Here is a 14,701-nt window from a genome sequence, read left to right as displayed (position 1 = left end):
AATAACTTCTCCAGAGCAGTTTGCTGTTATCCGGGGGCACATGTCACAGATGTTAAGAAGACTCTACTGCCTCTGATAAAATAGAAGGCTACTACCCACTCAAGGTCTCATTCAAGTAGGGTCCCAGGAGGCTGCAAAAAAGGAAATTACAGAACATTAAAAGGGACTTTGAATCCCTTGGGAAGATGTTAAAGGGAGCAGGAACACAAGTAGTCTTCTCTGTACTGCTGACTGGGGGCTGAGAAATGAAGAGGGAGAATGGGCCAGGTAAATTACTGGCTAAGGTAATGGTGTCAGATCAAGGTTTTGGTTACTGTGATCTTGGGCAGGCCTTTGAGAGACCAGGTATGTGGACATCAGACAGAATGTGACAGAGCAGGTGGGGCAAAAGCATGCTGGGGAGCAAGCTGGTTGGATTGATTACCAGCACTTTAAACTAGATTCAGTGCAGGGAGTGGATAGTTCCTTGTGATAGAGAAGGGACAGGGAATGCTGTCATTTAAGGAAACTGCAGGGGAAATCCTCAATTTGTGAGGAGTCTTGTATTTCGATATCATATTTAGTAAAATAAGTTTTTCCTCCTTAGATTGCCGCTGTTTTTATCCCATTCCCCTTTTTCCCCCTCCTTTCTGGGCCCCTGGGGGGGCCCACGGGGTGGCTTCCCCTGTCACGGGCATAGGTAAATCTAAGTAACCCATGACAGATTTTTTAAAGACTAGTCAAATGCAGCAGTGGGTGTGGAGAAAGAACAAAGAAATCTGTAACGGACTGTGATCAATTATTATAATTTCCATTGCCATCGGACTAGCAGCTGCGCCGAGCCCGGGACCGGACCGAGTTAGAGTTGGGCTGCCGGAGCAGTGAGGCAAAGCGTGTGTGGCCCCTTGGGGTTCGGTGCCTGCGGATATGATATCGAAATACAAGATAACACAATATAATATAATTGAGGCTAACAAATCGAACAAACAGAGAGAGAGAGAGTCCCCGAAAACAGAGAGGCCTACTGTGAACTCTATGCAACACGGCTGGAACGCTTCCCACTCTCCGAGAAGTCCGAGAGAAGGAGGAGGGCACTCCAGCCTGGGAACGAGATTATACAGCGTCCTGGTCCCGTGACTTATCATATCCCAGAGAACAACAGGGGTAACGTAGTCTTCTTCTGTGGACTGCACATTCAATAGAAGTATCCATACTTTACATGATGTTATGATGTGGAATACTGATAGCAAAATTACAAAATTACAAAACCATGACACACGGTGAACACCAACCCCGTGTGGCTGCAGTACTTGATGGAAACGACATTATTTGGGTGACCCTTGAGGGAAGCAATTTCCTGACCCGTCACCAAGTTCCACATCTTACAGCTCCGGTCTGTAGGAAGAAGAACGTGCCTGAGAGAGTTGGGCTGGGGAGTTCCTCCGTGGTGTGGAGGCACCGACTCCTTCCCAAGCGCTGCCTCCCACCACTCACAGCTCCACTCCAGGGCAATGGAGCCAGCCTGCTCCAGCACCTGGACATCAGAAGGCAGGGACAGGGGAGCAGCCCAGAAGGAGCCATCCCTGCCATGCACCCCAATTCCCCACGCCAGCCTGGGGAGATCTATGAGAATAGCGCATAAAAAGCCAGCAGCCCCCACACCTGTTCTGTCCAATATATGCCTTTTTAGGCAGTGAAAAGCAGTTCATCGGTGGCATCCAGGCAGAGCACAGGCTTGGTGTGTCCTTCTGCCACAGAGACGCACTGCAGTGGGGCTGTCCGGGCATTCTTGGTGCCACCCACTGGATTAATGATGCCCCCTGCATGGGAAAGAAAGAAGGTGGGGTAGGTATGTGGAAAGGCACAGCACTGTAAGGTCCTACAGGCATGGGAAAGCACGAGCTGCCTCACGCCCAAGCATCTTCCACTCCCTGGTAGGGCAATGGGCCCCTCCATCTGAACTCAGGCATATCTGAGCAATCATCTTCATGTTAAACCTTGGCATCTCCCCACTAGCAGCCCCTGCCTAACGGCTCTGCCCAGGTGACACAGACTGTGAGACATGATGCTCACGGCCTCTGCTCTGAGCCAGGAAACTCAGCTCATTGGACCTCAGCTCAGTTGAGGACAAACTGCACTTTCTCCATCCTGAAGCTCTGCCAGGAACACTTCATTAGACCAATTTCATGGCAGTTCCTTCAAGCTGCCAGCCAGCCCGTGGTTGGCAAAGTTTGGAAACGGAGCTGTACTCCTTTTAAAACCAAAAGGATGACAGGGGGCAGCACTGGCATTTGCACCCAGCACCCTGTCCCCGATGCTGGCTCAGAGGATCCATCCTCACCAAACCTTCTTCCAAGGGACGCCCTGCAGGCACCTCATCCCTCCGGCCACAGCATCTGCCAATCACTTCCACATCAGAGTGTTCAGAACACTGAGGTCCAGCAGCCCCACTGCTGCAGTCCTGAGCTATGTGGACACCAGCAGCTCTTTCCTGCTGGCATTCCAAGCGCTGCCTGGGGCTCTGAGCTATGCTAAATCTTTTCCTATGAGTAGGCAAAACAAGGCAGGAGGCTGGAGAAGGGCAGGCCCAGGGCTGCATGAGGTCTGCATTAGTCAGGAGGGTGAAGGTAAGCTCATTAATTCGGGTTTTGAAGTCACCCGCGTGCGATCTCCTTCTCAATTAGCAGCTGTGCTCACACATTCAGCAGCTCTCCTCTGACCCCTAGTGTTGCTACTGGTCTCGAAGTGACACAGAGACCAAAGGGAAATCCCGGCTCCCCAGGGTGAGATGCGATCAGAGCAAACAGCTCAAGGTGACAAAGCACACACGCGCCTGGAGCCGTGTATCCAGTGGTTGCTGAGAGCAGAGCACCCATCAGCACCAGAGGTGCTCCTAAAGGGCAATGAGAAGGTTGTCCTTGCACTGGGACAAACTCAGGAGCACATTCACCCCGAGGCTGAGCTCTGCACAGCAGTGACTTGGCTTCTGGGGCAGAGAACTCTGCTCACACAGGACCCAGCACTGCAGAGATACAGCCAAGAGTGGGGAACGCCTGCACGTATTTCCCTGGAAGATGCTTGCAAGAAAAACACACTGACAGTGCCCAGTGTTGCTCACCCCAGCATTACAGTCCTGCTGGAGAGCCAGGGATGCGACAGGACATGCTGACAAGAAATGACACAGAGTGTGTGATGAGGACCTCAATCTGCTTATTATGTGGATGATGCGGAGAGGTCTGGCTGATGGAGCTTCTCACTGTGTGAGTCAGTCAGCATTAGAGAAAGCCAGCATGGAGTTCTGTGAGCTTTTGCAGGGGACGAAGAGGCGCAGAAGCTGCTACCCACCTTTGGTGCTCTTAGAAAGTTAACTGAGAGAATTGGAAGGGAGACCATCAGCTGACCAAATGGACACCAATAGGTCAGGTCCTGATCAGACCCGACGGAGGGCCATGGCTCCCAGACCCTATGCCACTCCTTGTCAAGGGCAGGAAACACGTCTGTGTCGGGACCCCAAGTGGGCCCTGCTGGCTGCCGGCACATTGGGTTAAGCCGGCACCAAATGACGAGCCATCCTGTGCACCGTGAGGATCCGAACATCTCAGCACCAGATTTGGTCAACAACTCCTTGGTTAATGTCTCCAGTGCAGCCAGTGATTTGAAGTCAGCACTGGGCACCGGCTGCTGGTAACGGCACATGAGACTGCGTTGCTCCCAATGTGCCTGAAGGTCCGAACTGGGAATCCAGCCTTCATGCCGGACTGATAGTTCGTGAGCGGGGGAGACCTTGTTCCTGGATAATCCCCCAGTGGTGGACATTCAGAATGATTCTGCACAGCCAATATGGTTTTGTCTTCTTATTTGGTTATGGAGTGTGACATTATAATGCACACTGGACAGAACTGGATTGCCATGAAGATTCTGTACAATAGTGTTACATTGAACTTGGAGAAGTTGTAACTCCATTGTGTACTGTGCTGTTATCTTGAACTTGAATGCACCGTTCTCTACAAGTTGACTAAGTGTTGCCATACAGCATTTCACAATTTTTAGGCAGATTGCTGTTGTGTGCTTTCAGGTTTGTAGTCACTGCAGCTGCATCTCTTTGGTATGTTATTATGACAGTTTCATTGTTTTTCGCATATGTTTAATGATTGATTCATTTGCGGAATAGCCTTAAATGTGCAAATCACCTTTGGGGTAACAGGGAGTATGCAGGGGAACCTTTACAGGGGCTGCAGATAATAAAGAGGGGGGAGATGTTGGGTATTGGGCAGGTGGTGCCTGCATGCACCAGCAGTGGAGTCATGGAGGTCACGGGTATCTGATAGGGGTGGTCACCTGTACCACTATATAGGGATTGTGGTGCGGCATTAAACTGGTACTTTCAGCGTTACACACTGTGTGTTCTGGTTAGCATTTGGGCTGCTGTGCTAACAGATGTGTCTGGGGTTATCTTGTTTTAAAATGGAAGGGCTCGTAAGGAGCAGAGGGATGTGAGGTATTTCTAGTCCGCTTCATGCTCCCGATTCCAGAACCCTTCCAATTGTGAGGAAACAGAAGTGCTGAGCTGTGTGCGTGTTCCACGGTGCAGAGTCCAGTGACAGTTGGTGCCCGGCGTCTGTGCGGGGCAGCACCGAGGTTGTTAGAAGCATAGGAATCTGCCAGAGAGGAATCTGATGTGAAGGTACTAAAGGTAAAAGGCAGCATTTCTATCAGTACTGGAGGAGGGTAGGAAACTTTGTCCTTAAGTGCTGTTTTTGTTCCCTTTGTCATGCAGTCAATCCAGCAACTAACTTGAGAACCCGACTTCTCCTCTCTTTAGTTTAGATTTGGGGAAATTCCCTGAAAAAAAAAAAAAAAAAATTTCCTCGAAAATTCACTAGTGTCTGTGTGAGTAAAAGGTTCCAACCTTTATTGACTATCGGAAATGCTTAGCTCAGAAATGTGCAGCACTTTAATGAAAGAGTTCTGAATCACTTGAATTTGATCTTCTGTCTGGCCTGGTTGCAGGTTTTACTGCATTTAGTACCTTAAAAAAGAAAGCAACAAAACAAATCTAAAATACCAAAATATTTGATTTTTACATCAGAAAAGAAAAAAAAAAAATGAACCAACCCAAACCCTTGTTGTGGCTGAGCAGAACGTGCTGCAGCTCCATGCAGTGCTGAGTTACAGTATACAGGCACATGTGTGTGGATTTGTGTATTGATACGCACTGTCATGATTTGCTGTACAGGTAATAAAGACGGAGGATGGTTTTTGTGGATTCTTCAAAGGTGAAGAATCCTTGAAGACCAGAAATTCCAACTTACAGAATTTGACATAGGCAAAGTGAGGAGGAAAATTCTTCCTAACCTGTTATAATTAATTAATTCACGGATTCAGTGTTGGTTCGGCCTACAGGAGAAGTGAACTGCAAAGCTTTGAAGATCACTGTATTTGCTGAGGTTGTCCAGGTGGTTGAGCTTGAAGACCTGCAGCGGTCAGACAAATGTGTTGGGGTTACTCACTGCTGTCACTCGTGGTGTTGAAGGAGGGGCTCCATTGGAGGGCTTGCAGCCGTGCAGCCCAGGGACTCCGTGCTGAGTCAGGGTGATGTCACTAGAGTTTGACCAGTGTTGAGGAGGGCAATGTTTTGAAACAACTGCTCCTGAGAGACTGATTGAATGAAGAGAACAAAGCTGGGAAGACGGGTGGGCATTCCTCATCCTTTTCTGCTTGTCGGTGTTTTGCTTAGGGTTCCTTTTCAAAAGAAGATTTCACTGATCAAGACTGTAGAAGACTTTCAGTCCAAGGAAGCACGAGCCAGCTCTTTGAGAAGCACAGGAAGAGCTGCACAGAGATCCCCGAGACCAGAACTGCTTCTGTGCGCTCGTCCAGCATGTCGATTAAAGGAAATGATTGCTATTTCTACTTCTATTCCACTTGTAAAAAGGTCTGCTTGGGTTTTTTCCTTCATTTTTTCTTTCTTTCAGTTCTGAAGTTAAGAGGAATGGGTAGAATAAGTAGAAGTATTACTGGTCTTCAGCAAACTTCATAACTAATTGCATTGTACAATAGAGCAACTCGCTAAAAATGAGCTCAAAGCATGGCCAGTTCTCAGGCTGTACTATTTCATTTTCCTCTCTTGGTTTCCATTGGGTTACAGGGAGACAACTGTCCCTTCAGGCACTGTGAAGCCGCTTTGGGCAATGAAACCATCTGCACGCTGTGGAAGGAGGGCCGCTGCTTCAGGAATGTCTGCAGGTTCAGGCACATGGAGATCAGTGTGAGTGTTGGCTCCTCAGAGTTTATCACCAAACCCACTTCTCATTTCTTTAGGTGGGCTGAATGTGCTTTTGCAGATTAGGTTCATTTGCTTTGAAATGATGATGGTTCCTACGGTTAAGAATAGGGGAGGAAGCAGAGGGAAGAGAGCTCAATGGCATTGGTATATCATAGCAGAATATTCTTGTAGTTGATACCAACAGTGTTCTATCAACAGATACTAAAGAACCACATCAATCAGACAAGCATTCTGCAAGGTGTGTTAGTTTAACCCCTTCTAAACTGGTGTCCTCACCCACAGAATGCTAGGAAAGCTCAGTGAGCCTGGTGCTCCCAGCCTGCGCACGCTTCAGAGTGGTGTTTGAGTGCTGCTTTGTGGCAGTCTGCTCACTGGCACCATCTGGAGCTCAGTCTCCCTTTGCAGATCTTAGGTCCACGTTACCATCAGCTCTTCTTCCTTTCTGTCTTCAGAAAAAACGCAGCATGATTTCCTGCTACTGGGAGAACCAGCCAGGAGGCTGCCAGAAATCCAACTGTGCCTTCCATCACACCAAGGGACGTTACCTCAATGGGGTTTTCTTTCCACCAAGCCAAAGTGAGTTTGTCTTTTTTAGGTACGAAAGATTAACTCTATTACTCACAGGTGGGTATAGTGTCATAAAGAACGCCAGGTAACGTTCACTTGTGAGCTGATAGATAGGTTCAGAGCTGAACTTTGTGTGCTTCTGATACCTCAGTTTTATCTTGCATGCTCAGCTTCTCTCTGCTCCTGTGGCCTTTGCCTTGCAGGTTGTTCTCCTGCATTTAAGCTTTTACTGGGTGTCAGGGAGATGAATGTTGTGTAGGGGGGGATTTCCTTGTTCACAGAGAAGCCATTTGGATGGGCAAGTGGAGACAGCATTTATCTGTGTGGGTTTTCAGCCTTGCCTGCCATCTTTGTGCAGTGGATAATCTGATTGAATTCCTACCGCATAACTGAAGAGACTGATTTTTTCTTTGCTTGTACAGACCAGCTTTCTAAGGAGGGAGAAGAAACAAAAACACCTGTCCAGCAACCAGCTGAAGAAAACCATCATGGATTGCAGATAATTTCCACTACAAAATCTGATGCTGATACAAAACAAGGTATTCCAGGATTAATCAGAAGCACTTGCCAATTAACTCCAAAGCAATTCATTGTACAAACACAACAGAACATAGGGTTGCTGAATGGAATCAGCTATTTCCATGATCTTGTTCCTACCTTGTAACTTCATGTGCCTTTCAGATTAGGAAGGTAAACTCCTTTGTTTACATCATTAGAGCAAGACGAGGCCACAGCATGGAGTTTAAGTGCCTGTATGTGCATCTTTTCAACCAGTGGTGAAAGCCACATTTGCTGATAGAGGAATCTAATGTCATATGGATGGGATAAAGTAAGGGATAAAGCCTACTTTTAATATCCAGAAGGATGAAAGGAGGGCAGCAGACAGACATCAGGTCCATGGTGCTCTTAGCTGTGGGGAGAGCTGACAGGGTTTGTTCTGCATGCTTCTGAGCAGGAGGCAGTTTGCAGAGCTGTGGTCCTCAGCGTGTGCCTCTGTCCCTCAGTCTCATTTACTGCTCTGTGTTCCCAGATGACAGTTTGAATGCTGGAATAAAAACACTTGGATCAGAAGGACCTTCAGGAGCTCCTGCTCATCGGCTCAAATCTCAGATTGTTCGTGTGCCTAAGAAGGAGAATGTGCGGACACTGGTCAGCACTGTGATGCTGCCTGCAAAGCAGGGTACTGATGAGTACCTTTGCTTCCATTTGGTGGCTCCTAAGTGGAATGGATAAATTACAATTGGGACTTACCCTGAGTGCATTACAGTTGCAATATTATTTTGTGTCAGGGCTGTCAAAGTGGTGTCTTTTGGTTGTATTTGTTTTGGGTGGGAAATGGGCTCACAAGACAGTAATTCTGTTAGTTTCTGTCAAATAAGCACTTTGTTTTTCTTTGTTTTAGGGGAGGTGCCTGTGAGTCAACCGAATACTGCTGATAAACCTGGAAAACGGAAATCCTCTGTAGGTAAGGGCTGCTTGTGAGCTGCTGTTTGGCTGCCTCCACGTAAATGGGAGGGCACTGCTGAAGCAGGAGGGAGGAAAGTGTGTCGTGGGTCTGTGATGACTCCAAGTGGCACACAAGTGTAGCAGCTGAAAGGTGAATTTGAGAACATACACTTGGAGAAACCAAAGTTTGTGGTTGACTTGTAAAAATCTTTCTCCAAAGGAATTATCTTAGGAATGTTGTTGTTTTCTCTCTGTAGCTGATGTCAGTGGCCTTCCGCTGAAGCGCAGCCTCGTAGAAAGGCTGGGGAAGAAGATCGAGGTTGACAGAGCACCAAGGAGAGGTAAATGGTCATCGGTGTTTGCTGCACAGATTCTCTAGGCTTTCTGCTTATTCTTTCTCAGGAGCGTTGTTGTTGGGAACACGTATATTCTGTAATATTATGACAAATCTGGAAACTTGAGCTCTCGTTGGAATTTCTTGTAATCCTTATGCTTCTCCTTTCTTGATGATGACAGAGAAGGGTGCCAAGCCAGCAGGGGAGATCTGGAAGAAGAGACGACTGGAAGAAGAGAAGCAAAAAGTAGAAGAGGTTCTTACTGAGAAGAGATCTAAGGATAAGCGCAAGAAGAAGAGAATTTTCCCTCCACCTGAGCCTGGTAACGTGAAACTGGAAGAGCCACCGCGTAAAATCAAGCGATTGGAAGAAATGCATATTAAAAGCTTAGAAGAAATCAAGCAGGAGAAAGCCCTGCGGATGCAGCAGATCGCAAAGCCAGCAGGTAACGAGGTGCTTCACTGCCTGCTCTGCTGAAGTGCTTCCCCTGTCAAGCAAATGGAGTTTGCTTAGAATTGCCTGGGCTGTTTCTTACCAAATGCAAAGGCAGGAAGTGCCAGATGTCCATCCATGTGTTTTTCCATTGAATCCGTGGTGTCTGCCTGCTTCATTCTGGAAAATTCATTCGCTGTGAGGTTTTGTAATTCAGTTTCTCCTGTACTTTCTTTCTGCCATGTTTTTGGTGTGGCATGTTCTGTGTGTTGACGCCAAGGTTATCTTCATCTTTGGCGTGTTGCTTGTTTTAATATGTAAATGTGTTTGTAAAGCCAGGATTGAGTCCTTAACATGGGGGCCAACCTCTGTCAGAAAGGTCAGGGGGGTGAGTTATTCATTGGGCAGGTGAGAGAGGCTTTGTGAAGAGACAGCATGTGAAGGAGGGAAGAGCTTGGATACTGTATGGACTGCGAGATGTCGCCTCTCTCGTGTTCCTTGTTATTGAATGTGAGGAAATAAGCACATGGAGGAAACGCTGGCACTCAGGTTTCTTTCTATGCTTGCTGTTGATTAAGTGATTTTCTTTTTCCTTGTTTTAAAGCACCTGGAAGAGAAGAGGAAAAGACTGTGGAATGGAGCAGGGCTGCTCCCAAAGCTGTCTCTGCACCCGCAGAGGTGAGTCCCTTCTGTAGATGGACACAGTGACACAATTTCTTCACATGTTCTCATGTCTCACTGCTCACCATGTGCCACCATCATGAGTGCATTCCTACCTTTCTGCCTTTGGTGAAGAGCTGCAGCCATGTTTCACAATCCTGGTACTTTCAATGGCTTTCCCAGACAGCTTTGCACTCCTCAAACTCAGAATTGATCTGATTGTATCTGGCAGTGAGGCAGTAACCCTGCTGGCACCAGGTGCAACTTGTGAGGTTAACGTGGGAGCACTGGATACAAAAAGGTCACGATGGCTTCGTGTTCAATGAAATCAGACTGTGGGTGGATGTTGTGTAGGGGAACAGGAATGACTTTCTGTTGCTCAAATAGAATGTGGTATGTAACAGCTCTAGCACTGTGCTGATTTAAACGAGCACTGAAGAAGAGGAGCCTCCAGCTAAAAAAGCAGCTTTGGTAAGGAGGGGAAGAAGTGTCAGTGCTGTCCTGGTCAGGCTGATACTGAGATACAACTCCTGTAGAAAGTGTGGAGAACTGAAATGTTCTGCAGGTTTCCTTTCAAAGTAGTCACTGTGTGCAGGATGCTGGATGAATGACAGTGTGTGCACAATGCTCTGCAGCCCTGTGATACCTCTGTAGTGTGAAGGAATTTGTCCATTAATGCTGCATTGTTAAAAAGACCTGAGGTGCTCTGCAGACTTCCCGTGGTTGTTAACATCCTTCAGGAGCCCCTTAGCCCCCGTGTTGGGTTCAGGATCAGCAGTGCTGAAGGAGAAGCACTGCAGAGGAAGGATCTCCTGAGCAATCATTGACTTTGTCTTCCTTCTTCCCAGACTGCTGCTCCAGCCCTGCCGGAGGTCAGCCTGCTCACCAAGGCTGTAGAAGATGACACTGAAAAGTTCATCTTGGAAATCTCAGGAGGGGAAATGGTAGCAGAAATTGACTTGGACCTGGAGAAGGATGAGGATGATCTCCTTCGTGAACTTTCTGAGATGATTGACAGTTGAACTGCATAGTAGTTATTATAGTATGTTTAAAAAAACAAAAAACAAAAAAAAAAACAAAAAAAAACCCTTTAATTTAATAAAAACCTTTTCTTTTTGGTTGGATACCCCAGGGTGGTACTTTACTAAAAGAGTCTTTGCAGTAATGAGTCATAAAGCACAGCTGAACTGGTAAAAGATTGGCAGACTGCATTCCATTGTCCTGAGTTTTCCTGCTGGTCAGAGTTGAGGTCCTGTCCCTGATCCTGGTTGGCTCCTTTCAGCAGCAAGAGAAGAAAGCAGTGGGGATCTGTGCCCTGGGATGTGCCCAAGCCTCCAGCCTGGCACCCACCTGCCTGGTGCTGCCCCTGGCACGTGTGGTGCTGGGATGAGGGGGGAGCCCAGCGGGTTCTCCCTGCTGCTCCCTTCAAACCAGTGTGCGAGGTATGACCCACTGACGCCATCACCCCGGAGTGGGGCACAACGCGGTGCCAGCATCATCATCTCTGCGGGCACTGCAGCGCAGTCAGCGCGGCTCGGGGGCGGGGGGGGGGCAGAAAGGAGTTGGGAGGGAGGGAGGAACCTCACAACATCCCGCAAACGGCCCCGGTGCCAACACCGCCCACCGCCCGCCGTCCCCGCACCGCAGCCCGCGCTGCCACCTGGCGGCTGTCCCCGCAGCGCTGCCGGGGGTTCCAGCAGCCGGGCCGCCCCCAGGATGGGACAAATGCGGGGGCAATTAAATTGGATGGAGGAGCCGGAAGGGACCGAGCGGGTCCTGAGCGCTTCAGGGCTGCCCTGAAGTTAAGCACCACATTCGGGGCATTGTCCAAACGCCACTCGGTCAGTGACGGGCTCGGGGCATCCACCACCCCCCAGAAGGGCCCGTGCCTGCGTTGGACCACCCCCACGGCAAAGACGCGTTTCTCAGCCCTCCCCCGCTTCCTTCATCAGTTACGGGCAGCTCTGTGCCATTCCCCTGCTTAGGAAGCCACAACGAGCAACGGGACGGATTCTCAGCCCCATCTCCTGCAGCTCGGACGAGCCGGGGGTCCTCAGCCTCTCGTACAGGATGAACCTCGTAGCCCTTACCAGCTTTGTCGCCTCCTTGCGATGCTTTCAAGGACCTTTTTGTAGGGTGGAGTGCCCCAAAATGCACTTTGCTCCCTGAGCTGGCTCACTGAGCCCAGGCAGCTGCTCAGGTACATCCCAGAGCCACGGGGACATCCCTGCAGTCCCTGAGGACCCTGTTCCCATGTGCTCACTTCCTCACAGCACCCACGGCACAGAAGGACAGGATGCACATCAGGACGGGCGGCTCCCAGCTCTGTTCTTCCCCATAACAGTCAGCACTGCTTTGTCTCTTCCTTTCAGTAACGCTTTATTTGTGAAGACAAAGAGGCGAGGAACAAACACATCCATCGGGAAACAATTCAAACCAACGTACATCATGAGAGCGAAATAAGTTACACTATTTACAGGAACACATCGAGGGATCAAATATTTGTACACACCTTGACAAACCCAGAGCGCAGTGCTGGGCTGCACCACCCAGCAGAGAAAAAAAGCCTTCACCAACAGGAGTTGGGCTCTGTACAACAGCTCTGAGCAAGAAAAGGCACCTGCTGCTGTGTGGGATGGGCTGATGGAGCAGGCAGTGCAGCACTGCAGAGCAGGGAGCAGAGTGCAGGGTGGTGGTGGGATGCAGAGCAGTGAGCAGCTAAAGGGGCAGAGCTGCTCCACTGCGAATGGGGACAAAGGCCCGGGGTGGCAGGAAGGTGAAAGGCAACGCTTTGCTGGAAAGGCCTGGGGGGTAGTGGGACTGTGCTGGGATCAGTGAGCCTGGTACATACATACTGTGCGTGCATCCCAGGGTCCTGAAGGAGCTGGCTGAGGTGGTTGCTGAGCCGCTCTCCATCATATTTGAGAAGTCGTGGCTGTCAGGTGAGGTCCCGGATGATTGGAGGAAGGGTCACGTCACTCCCATTTACAAGAAGGGGAGCAGGGACGACCCGGGTAACTACAGGCCGGTGAGTCTCACCTCTGTGCCTGGGAAGATTATGGAACAGATCCTCCTGGACAACATGCTTGATCACATAAAGAACAAGCATGTGATCCGAGACAGCCAGCATGGCTTCACCAGGGGAAGGTCATGCTTAACTAATCTTGTGGCCTTCTATGATGGAGTGACGGCGTTGGTGGATGAAGGGAAGGCGACCGATGTCATTTACCTGGACCTGAGCAAGGCCTTTGACATGGTCCCCCATCACATCCTCATCTCCAAATTGGAGGGAGGTGGATTTGATGGGTGGACAACTAGATGGATAAGCAATTGGTTGAAAGGCCGCAGACAGAGGGTGGTGGTCAATGGCTCTATGTCCAGGTGGAGGCCGGTAACGAGCGGCGTCCCTCAAGGGTCTGTCTTGGGACCGGTGCTCTTTAACATCTTTATTAATGACATCGATGAGGGAATGGAGTGCACCCTCAGCAAGTTTGCTGATGACACCAAGCTGAGTGGTGCAGTCGATACGGTGGAGGGAACAGATGCCATTCAGAGGGACCTTGACAGGCTGGAAAGCTGGGCTCGGGTGAACCTAATGAGGTTCAACACGGCAAAGTGCAAGGTTTTGCACTTGGGCCGGAAGAACCCCAGGCACCTGTACAGGCTGGGAGGAGTTGTCCTTGAGAGCAGCTCGGCAGAAAAAGACCTAGGGGTCCTGATAGATGAGAAACTTAACATGAGCCAGCAGTGCGCTCTGGCAGCCCAGAAAGCAAATGGGATCCTGGGCTCCATCAGGAGAGGGGTGGTCAGCAGGGATAGGGAGGTGATCGTCCCTCTCTACTCTGCTCTTGTGAGGCCCCATCTGGAGTACTGTGTCCAGGTGTGGAGCCCTCAGTACAAAAAAGATATGGAGATTTTGGAAAGGGTCCAGAGGAGGGCCACAAAGATGATCAGGGGGCTGGAGCACCTCCCCTATGAGGACAGGCTGAGGGAGTTGGGTTTGTTCAGCCTGGAGAAGAGAAGGTTGTGGGGTGACCTCATTGCAGCCTTTCAGTACCTGAAGGGAACTTACTCCCAGGAAGGGAGTAAACTCTTCGAAAGGGCTGATAATAGCAGGACTAGGGGAAATGGTTTTAAGTTGAAGGAGGGAAGATTTAGGTTGGATGTTAGGGGAAAGTTCTTTACTAGAAGAGTGGTTAGGTCCTGGAACAGGCTGCCCAGTGAGGTTGTGGATGCCCCGTCCTTGGAGGTGTTCAAGGCCAGGTTGGACGGGGCCCTGGGCAACCTGATCTAGTAAATGTGTATGTTTGGTGGCCCTGCTAGGCAGGGGGGTTGGAACTACATGATCCTTGAGGTCCCTTCCAACCCGGGTAATTCTGTGATTCTGTGATTCTGTGAAACATCATCAGCAACCTTGATGAGGGGATAGTGACCACCCTCAGCAAGTCTGCTGATGACACGAAGTTGGGAGGATTGGCTGACATGCCTGAAGGCTGTGCTGCCATTCAGCGAGACCTGGACAGGCTGGAGAGCTGGGCAGTAAGAAACCGGATGAGGTTTAGCAAAAGCAAGTGTAGAGTCTTGCACCTAGGGAGGAATAATTACATGCACCGGTACAGGCTGGGGGAAGACCTGCTGGAGAGGAGCTCTGCTGAGAGGGACCTGGGCGTCCTGGTGGACAACAGATTGGCCATGAGCCAGCAGTGTGCCCTTGTAGCCAAGAAGGCCAATGACATCCTGGGGTGCATTAAAAAGAGCGTGTCCAGCAGGTCGAAGGAGGTGATCCTCCCCCTCTACTCTGCCCTATTAATGCCTCATCTGGAATATTGTGTCCAGTTCTGGGCTCCCCAGTACAAAAAAGACAGGGATCTCTTGGAGAGAGTCCAGCGGAGGGCCACGAAGATGGTGAAGGGCCTGGAGCATCTCCCCTATTAAGAAAGGAAATGCCTTGTCCAGAAGCAAGCAGTGGGCTGGAGAGGGCACCAAAACCAAACCC

The 14,701-nt window shown here is 49.6% G+C and overlaps 1 protein-coding gene across 1 annotated transcript; it reads left to right on the top strand.

Moving 5' to 3' along the window:
- The first annotated feature begins 287 nt into the window (after positions 1 to 287).
- On the top strand, positions 288 to 10,771 carry LOC146756964 (zinc finger CCCH domain-containing protein 11A-like). The gene is made up of 3 exons (XM_085523284.1): positions 288 to 345; positions 9,650 to 9,723; positions 10,554 to 10,771. The coding sequence occupies exons 1-3, from the start codon at positions 288 to 290 to the stop codon at positions 10,725 to 10,727; spliced, it is 306 nt and encodes a 101-aa protein (XP_085379410.1). The 3' UTR covers positions 10,728 to 10,771.
- The last annotated feature ends 3,930 nt before the right edge of the window (positions 10,772 to 14,701 follow it).

The sequence above is a fragment of the Coturnix japonica genome, chromosome 24, assembly GCF_054131305.1.
Source record: "Coturnix japonica strain WE chromosome 24, WE-NBRP24, whole genome shotgun sequence".
Taxonomy (NCBI): domain Eukaryota; kingdom Metazoa; phylum Chordata; class Aves; order Galliformes; family Phasianidae; genus Coturnix; species Coturnix japonica.
Note: the sequence above shows the minus strand (reverse complement) of the source record. Positions and strands in the feature narration are given on the sequence as shown.

Excerpts from the sequence above, each read along its gene's own strand:
- LOC146756964 (XM_085523284.1), top strand. The coding sequence starts at position 288 with ATGGTGTCAGATCAAGGTTTTGGTTACTGTGATCTTGGGCAGGCCTTT. Across the intron at positions 346-9,649 it reads GCAGGCCTTTGAGAGACCAG|CACCTGGAAGAGAAGAGGAA; the intron begins GTATGTGGACAT and ends CTTGTTTTAAAG. Across the intron at positions 9,724-10,553 it reads CTGTCTCTGCACCCGCAGAG|ACTGCTGCTCCAGCCCTGCC; the intron begins GTGAGTCCCTTC and ends CCTTCTTCCCAG.